This window comes from Corvus cornix, unplaced genomic scaffold (assembly GCF_000738735.6).
Source record: "Corvus cornix cornix isolate S_Up_H32 unplaced genomic scaffold, ASM73873v5 scaffold10, whole genome shotgun sequence".
NCBI classification, from domain to species: Eukaryota; Metazoa; Chordata; class Aves; order Passeriformes; family Corvidae; genus Corvus; species Corvus cornix.
This window is the reverse complement of record NW_024108679.1, coordinates 63469-71719: the sequence shown is the minus strand read 5'-3', so window position 1 is coordinate 71719 and position 8251 is coordinate 63469. Positions and strand designations below refer to the sequence as shown.

General features: G+C 55.3%; 1 protein-coding gene across 1 annotated transcript; it reads right to left on the bottom strand.

Annotated features, from left to right (window-relative positions):
* Positions 1-3513: 3513 nt before the first annotated feature.
* On the bottom strand, positions 3514-5427 carry LOC120412077 (zinc finger protein 436-like). Its single transcript, XM_039572408.1, has 2 exons — positions 5275-5427; positions 3514-5088 (listed from the first exon to the last, which is right to left on the bottom strand). Exons 1-2 carry the CDS (start codon positions 5414-5416, stop codon positions 3914-3916), a joined length of 1317 nt encoding a protein of 438 aa, XP_039428342.1. The 5' UTR covers positions 5417-5427; the 3' UTR covers positions 3514-3913.
* Between the last annotated feature and the right edge of the window lie 2824 nt (positions 5428-8251).

Here is an 8251-nt window from a genome sequence, read left to right as displayed (position 1 = left end):
TTTCATTCTCCATCCCTGGGGTGATTCTGTTCTAGAGACAACCGTCACATCGGCCCCCGTGTCTACCGTGCCGGACAAGCTGACGATGTCTTTGTCATTGCGCAGGCAGCAGTTGGTGGTGGGTTTGTTCCATCCCACGAGTTCCGTCCACCACACGGAAGGTGTTCTGCAGCACCTGGATAGTCCTTAGGAACGATGATAGCTTGAGCAACCACCTGTCCTTCAGCTAGGAAGAAGGGTGGGTTGCAACAAGATGCAAAAAATGTAACAGTCCCGTCCGAGTCAATTTCCTGAACACTGGGTTCAATGTAAAGTTCTTGTGGACCCCATATGGGATCAGTCATAACCAAGAGCTCTGCATTTGCTGGAACTAAAAAAGCCCGTTTGGTCACAATTTGTCTCTGAACCTGCTTTTTAAAGTGGATGGAGGAAGCACTCACCAGGGAAACCTGTCATTCTAGTTCCCACCTTTTCAAGACTTTCTCGTTGTCAAAGCTAGCAGGCTTGGGGAGCTCAGCCATTAATTTTGTGTCATCGCACGGTGCCACTCCGCACTCTGCTTCTGGTTTCCCTGGTTGTATTGTTGGTGTTGACAGTGTCTGCACGCTGAGCACTTAGAGCAGTCTGCAGGAACAGGCTCAGAAGGTTTATTAGGTGTGGGGAATTGGTGAAAACTTTGAGGCTTAGGACAGATTTTTGCAAAGTGGCCAGGGCTTCCACAATTAAAGCAATTGTGTGTGTCTCTGCAGCCCGATGGAAGGTTCCCTGGCCGGGAATTCTCCATAGCTTCCACTACACCCCCCAGCTTATTTGGATGGTGGCAGTGTCCAAAGGGACCAGCTTCATACACGCCTTGATCACGTGATCAAGGGTGGGAGGCGAGTCCAGGGGGAGCGCCCTCAACACCAATTGGCAGGCTTCACTGGCGTTTGTTTTAGCCAGAGTGCTGAGCAGCTCTTCCTGGGCCTCAATGTTGTTAACTTGCCTCACCACAGCTTCCCGGAGCCTGTTCAGAAACTTAACAAATGACACTTGGGGAGCCTGTTTGATGTGTGTAAAGCTGGCCATGGGGGTCAGGGATAAGGCCCATTCTGCTGCGATTTTTATGTCACTCAGGATCAGCTCAGGAAGGTTCACAGCCTGATCCTGGGGCTTTGAAAGCTGACCCTCGCCACACAACTGGTCCATCGTGAGATGTGCCTTAGCAGGATCCCTTTGGTATGTCAAAAGGAGATCCCTAAGCTGCTTTTTCCAAGTCCCCTCCCATAGGAGGTACTCAGCCGGGGAAAAGGATGCATGACATAATTGTTTTTATATCCTGCAAAACCAGAGCATTGGTGGTGAAGGTAGCTTGGATTAAGCCTTTTGAAGTAAGGGGACTCCCACCCAAATTCCTTGCCAGCTTTACACAGCTCCTTCAGGTGGGCATATGGAAATGGTTCCCACTGGGAATTCCCAGTCCTGTTGTACAAGACCGGGAAAGTGAAAACTGCACCTTCCCCGCCCTGGTTCCGGCCTTTGTCACTCCCACTTCTGGCCCCAGGAGCATGGGAACCAGAAGAGGTGGCATGGGAACTGGAAACTGGTAAGGGGCAGGGCTGCCAATGGAAGGGGTGGGGAGTTGGGTAGAATCCATGACCAGAAAGGGATTCTCGGTGAAAGGGGAGGGTTGTGGAACGGTTACACTCAACGATGCAAGGGGCGCAGGGGAGGGGTCCGAAGGAAGGGCACCTATCACTGCAAGGGGTGGAACAAGGGAGGAGCTGTGGTTTTCGGCGGGAATGATGGGGCAGGACGGGGACAAAATGGCGGGCCTGGCCACGAGGCCGGCGTCATTTTGTGAACAGTCTTGGGGGGACGGTGCACTCACTGTCACGGAAAGAGAACCGGGGAGACCAAGAGGAGTCAGGGAGACGGTGGCAACCCTGCACCGCAAGGTGGGCTACACCTCCTGATTCCCCCAGAAACGGGTTAAAGAGATTAGGAACATGGGGATAGGGTAGAGGCGGATGGGGAACATTCCAAAAGGGATTAGGACTTTTACAAACACCCAAGCTACTCCCCATATTTCTAACTGTAAATCGAAACCAGTAAAGGAAAAAACTTCCCCACAGAACGATCCGCGTTTCTCCCCAACACCGACAATCTCTTCCCAACTCTATCCCAAAAACTTAACATCTTAACCGACTCAATTGTCACATTTAGAAAGTATAAAAAAATCCAGTGAACAAAGTGTTTAAGAAGCCCCTTAGAAAACTTATATTTGCCCGCTTTTAGGGAACCCTCAGCTTAGAGGAATACCTCCTGTTGGGGCCGGGATAGACTCGCTCCCATCTCCCCAAAACTACCTCACCCACCACCAAAAGGAAAGGGACAAATGAACAAAATGGCCCTGCCAGGCGCTACTCACCAGTCTCAAAGCATCGGCAGGAAAAAAGGCTTTTCACAGTAGTCCTCTGGCCTAGCCGATCCTCTTTAACTCAGAGGGTTGCTGGCCATCCCTCGGAGGACGCTTAATAAAACTGAAGCGCCTACTCAGGGAAGCAGCTGACCTGAGGCGAACACTCAGCGATTTTTCGACTGCCAAGGACACACTCCACAGGAACCTTGGGGTGAGGTCCCTGTTCGGGCGCCACTATGACACACTCTGGCCTGTTGGTGTGGGGGGCCACCACGTCCTTCCTGGAGAGCGTCCTGGCTGGGGCTGCTTCCACTAGTATCCCGGATACTCAGCTTCAGCACGACAGCACCAGGCTCTGCTCACAGAAGCCTCACGCCAACATGAGCCCTGATGGATATCGAGTCACGTCGCCAGAGATAAAGAGGCGAGATAGGCCTTTTGTGTAGATTCCAATGAGGTTTATTCCAAAACACACGCAGGAGGGTCCAGTGACAAAATGGTCCTGACAGAGGAGGGTTCAAGGATTTTTTTTTTTATTTATTTTTTTTTATTTTTCGGGGTTTTGGGTGCAGGCAGAGTGCCAGAAACCAATCAGATGAGGGCTAGATGGAGGAGAGAACCTGGAGTGACAGGGGAACAACAAACCAGGGAAGGGGGGAGGCAGAAATAGGGACAGAGAACAATGGGGTGTCGAGGAGCAGAGAAACTTCCAGAACATTATACATATTAACTAGGGGGCACACATATTCAATGGGATCTACACAGAACTAGGCGGAGGGCCAACTGGCCAACCATAAAACAATTTACATACCACAGTAAAGGACTGTGGGAACTCTCCATAACCCAGGGAGAGATTCTACACTTCGGTACCAGCCCACCGTGAGTCCAATGTTGCCCTGGCCCTTCTTGGCTCCCTGGTTACCTCAGCAGCTGCTGCTACCATCATCACACCCAAAACACCCCTCAGGAACAGGGGATAACCCAAATGCCCTCAGATGTGGGGGATAACCAGAAAGGAGATTCCCCCCAGCCTCATCATCCCCAGCCTCCAGCTCTTCATTCCAAACCCCTGCCGCCCCCCCCCATTACTCACCCCCCGCCCCCCCCCCCCATGTACCTCTCACTCCATCCAGACCCTCTGAATGCCATCTAACCCCTCCAGGGGATTTTGAGGGGGCTGTAGGGTCAAGTAATTTTGGAATATGACTGAGCCATTTGGAGTGGGAACTGAACATTTTTCACTGGGATCCAGTGGTTTTGAGGTGACAGATTGATGCCTCTCATCTTCTGGAGTGCAAAGCAATGGAGAAACTCTTCCATATCCCCTCAGAACCCCCAAATCCTCCTAAACATTATCCTCCCTGGTGCCTATGGGGATTCAGAAGGATATGGAGACAACCCACCAGATGTCTTCCCAACATGGATACAGCGAATGTGGGTCCTTCGGTGGGGGATGAAGTTGGACCAGCGGACGAAGCTCTTCCCACACTCAGGGCACTCGCAGGGCTTCACTTACCGGTGCTTCTGTTGGTGTCTGGTCAAGGCTGAGCTCTGGGTGAAGCTCTTGCCACACTCAGGACACTCGTAGAGCCCCTCCCCAGTGTGGATCTTCTGGTGGCAGATGAGGTTGTATCTCTGGCTGAAGCTCTTCCCACACTCAGGACACCCATAGGGCCTCTCCCCAGTGTGGGTGAGCCTGTGCCTGATGAAGTGGGGGCTGCGTTTGAAGCCCTTCCCACATTCGGGGCAGCGGAAGGGCCTGTCCTCTGTGTGAAGCTGCTGGTGCTTGAGGAGACTGGAGCTGGTCTGAAACCTCTTCCCACACTCGGGACACTCGTAGGGCCCCTCCCCAGTGTGGATGCGCCGGTGCCTGACAAGGTGGGAGTTGCGGTTGAAGCTCTTCCTGCAGTCGGGGCAGCGGAAAGGCCGCTCCCCTGTGTGAGTCCGCTGGTGCAGGAGGAGATGAGAGCTCGTCTGAAACCTCTTCCCACACTCAGGACACTCGTAGGGCCTCTCCCCGGTGTGGCTCCTCTGGTGGATGATCAGCTCAGAGCTCTGTCTGAAGCTCTGCCCACATTCCCCACACTCATAGGGCCTCTCCCCAGTGTGGAGCCTCTGGTGGACAGTCAGGCTGGATCTGTGCCTGAAGCTCTTCCCACATTCCAGGCACTCATACGGCCTCTCCCTAGTGTGGGTTCTCTGGTGGATGATCAGGCTGGAGCTTTCTCTGAAGCTCTTCCCACATTCCCCACACTCGTAGGGCCATTCCCCAGTGTGGATCATCTGGTGGCGAAGCAGGCCAGAACTGCCTCTGAAGCTCTTCCCACATTCCTGGCAATCGTAGGGCCGTTCCCCAGTGTGGATCCTCTGGTGGAGGATCAGGTGGGAGCTCCGGCTGAAGCTCTTCCCACATTCCAAGCACTTGTGGGGCTTCTCTCCAGTTTGAAGCTGCTCATGGACCACCAGGTCTGATCTCTGGCTGGATCTCTGGTCGCCTTCCCAGCACAGGGTGGGTCTTTCCTCCTCACAGCTCCCTGGGCAGCGTTTGCAGCCTCTCCTCCTAAGGGATCTCTGGGGCTTTTCCTCCCCGTTGGATTCCTGCGCCATGGAGCCGCTCAAAACGGCCTCTCCCACCAGGTTCTGCCGCGGGGATTTGTCCTCCCTGGGCTCCATCCTCAGCTCCTTGTCTAGGGGAGGAAGGACAAGGAGAGGATGGCATTTGCCTACGTGCCACAGGGAAGGGCAAGGAGATCCCCCCAGTCCATCCCCGACAGGACGGAATTGGCAGCGGGGTTGTCCTGCAGCCGGGGGTGATGCTGGGCTGGGAGATGGAGCAGAAAAGAGGGGGAAAGGGGCAGGGACTTCCTCCTCACCTGCCTGAGGGTCCCGCGGCATCTTCCTCTTCCTCACAGCTTCCTCCTCCATTTGGCAAAGGTTTGGGAATGGGAAATCCTGGCTTGGGGAAAAACAAGGGATGAGCATGTTAAATTTGAATGTCCCCCTGCTCAATTCCATCTCTACAAGTCACCGGGCATCTGGGGTCCAGAAAAACCTCCCAAACACCAAGATTCAGCCCTGAAAAAGCCTCACAGGAGTTCCCTCTCTCTAGTCTCCCTGCTCTGGTGTTTGGATGTTCCCCCCTGTCCCAGCTGCTGGGGGTCACACTTGTCTTGGGGGGTCCCCATCTACTTGGTCCCCGCCCTCCGCAGGCTGCTGGGAGTCCAGGAATCCAAAAAGCTCCACCTTAGGCTCCCCACTTAGCGATGCTGGGGGTTATGGGGTCCAAGGGGTCCTTCTCCCCTTATTCTCTGCTTCAGGGTGCAGGGGGTCCAAGGAGTTCCCCTCCCCCTCTCCAGGCTGTTGAGGGTCCCACGAAACATGGCACTGCCCCCTCTCTGGGCTCTCCCCTCTCTGGGCTCCCCACTTTGGGGTCCTGGGGGTCACAGGGGTCTGCTCCTCCAGACTGCCAGGGCTCCCCTGGTCCTGGTACCACCCCTCTCTGCTGCCCCCACTCTGGGGGTCCTCAAGTTCCCCCCTCTAGCTTTCCCGGGGTCCCGCAGCCCCCTGGCTGCGGGCTGGAGTTGGCCGTGCCTGACCCAGGCAGACCCAACCCCCACTGCGAGGGAGACTCCACATCCCCCTGCCCGCTGCCAGAGCTCTGCTGGCACCACCACCAGGACCCCTCAAAAATACCTCCTGGGGATCCCCCCCAATGTCCCTGCAAGGAGCATTTTCTTCTCAGCTTTGGAGTTCTCCATACTCCAAACATCCCCCCCAAAAAAACCCAATCCAGGGACCACCAGGATATCTGGGCCGAGCTCCCCCTCCCCGGGCACCTGCGGGATGAGGGAGCAATGCTCCCTTGGGTGGGGGGCTGCAAATTCAGGGAGCGCTCAGCCTTGTGCTTCCTTCTCCTTTTCTTCATCCTCCCTTGTCCCTCCTCTTCATCCTCCTCCCTCTCCTCCTCACCCATCCCTCCTCCTCCATAATCCCACCTCCTTCTCCTACTTCCATCCCTTCTCCTGCTCCTTCTTCATCCCTCCTCTCCCGCCCCTCCTCCTCCTCTCCCCAGGACACCCTGGGTCCCCCATTCCCGAGCCCCTCGCAGCCCGCGGGAGCAGCGGGGATGGAGCCGGGACAGGTCGGGATGGGCAGCGCGGGGCTCTCGGCTGCTCCCACCCGCTGGGGGCGGGGCAACCCGGCCCGGGGAAAGGAGAGGGAAACTGGGAACATTGGGGGCTGCACATCCAAACTGGGCCTTACTGGGGACCCTGGGTGGGGACTTGCAGCCCTTGGGGCTCCTCTTGGAGCCTGGAGAGCCTGGAGAGGGCTGGGGGATCCCAGGAGTGGCATCACTGGCAGTCACTGCTTTGCACTCGGGTAACTGGAACCTTACTGGGGAAACTGGGTGGGACTGGGAATGACTACAAGCATGCTGAGGCCAACTGATATGTACTGGGAGTGTCTGTAACCATACTGGGATTGACTGGAACCGCACTGGGAGCAACCAGGACCATGCTGGGGAGAAATGGGACCATGCTGGGGGCTACTGGGAGCAAGTGGGAGTGACTGGGTCTGAACTGGGGACAACCGGGCACGACTGGGACCATGCTGGGAGGGACTGGGATCATATGGGGAGTGACTGGGACTATACTAGGGGCAACTGGGTTCAACTGGAACCACACTGGAAGATCATGGGAGGAGCTGTGCCCATGCTGCAGTCATACTGGGATCCTACTGGAACTGGCTGGGATCATACTGGCAGTGACTGGAATAGTACTGGGGGTATCTGAGAATGACTGCAATCATACTGGAATCAGACTGGGAGTGACTGGAAAGGTGCTGGCCGTGACTGGAACCATACTGGAGGTGACTGGGAGCAACAGAGACAACGCTGGGAACAAATGGGGTCATATTTGGAGTGACTGGATTCATACTGGGAGCAGCTGAGCCCACACTGGCAATGAGAGGGAGTCACTCTGGGCATGACTGAAATAATACGGGGAGTATCTGGGAGTGACTGGCATCATACTGGGGGTGACTGTAACCATGCTGGGGATGACTTGGTGCAACTGGGATCATACTGGAAGTGGTAGGAAGTGACTGGGATCATACTGGCATTGAGAGGGAGCAGTTGGGATCACATTTGGGGTAACTGGGATCATACTGGGAGTATGGGACAACACTTTGGAAACTGCCAGAAACTGGCACCACGCTGGAAGCAACTGAGAGTAACTGGGAAAGACTGGGATCATTCTGAGGTAACTAGAACCATACTGGGGCAACTCGGAGTGCCTGGGAATGACTACAAGCATGCTGAGGGCAACTGGGATATACTGGGAGTGTCTGTAACCATACTGGGGGTGACTGGAACCACACTGGGAACAGCTGGGATCATGCTGGGGGGAAATGAGACCATGCTGGGGGCACCTGGGAGCAACTGGATCTATGCTGGGGGCAACTGGGCGTGACTGGGACTATTCTAGGGGCAACTGGGATCATACTGGGAGGAACTGGGAACAACTGGAACTATGATGGGGGCAACTGGGATCATACTGGAATCACAGTGGGTCCATGCTGGGTGAGACTGGGATCATACTGAGGGTGACTGGAATCATACTGGGATTGACTGGGAGTGGCTGTGAGCAACTGGAATCATGCTGAAAGCAACTGGGAAGAAGTAGGAAGGACTGGGAGTGAATGGGATATACTGGGAGAGACAGGGAGTCACAGGGATCCTACTGGAGGCTACTGGGCTCATGCTGGCACTGACAGGCAGCAACTGGGAGCACACTGGGGGCCACTGGCATCATACTGGAAGTGACTGGGATCATCCTGGGATTATAGTGG

Bases quoted from the DNA above. Each gene is read 5' to 3' on its own strand.
- LOC120412077 (XM_039572408.1), bottom strand. From the start codon at position 5,416: ATGGAATTGAGCAGGGGGACATTCAAATTTAACATGCTCATCCCTTGT. The intron at 5,089-5,274 runs GTGAGGAGGAAG...TTCCTCCCCTAG, and splicing joins GCCGCGGGACCCTCAGGCAG to ACAAGGAGCTGAGGATGGAG.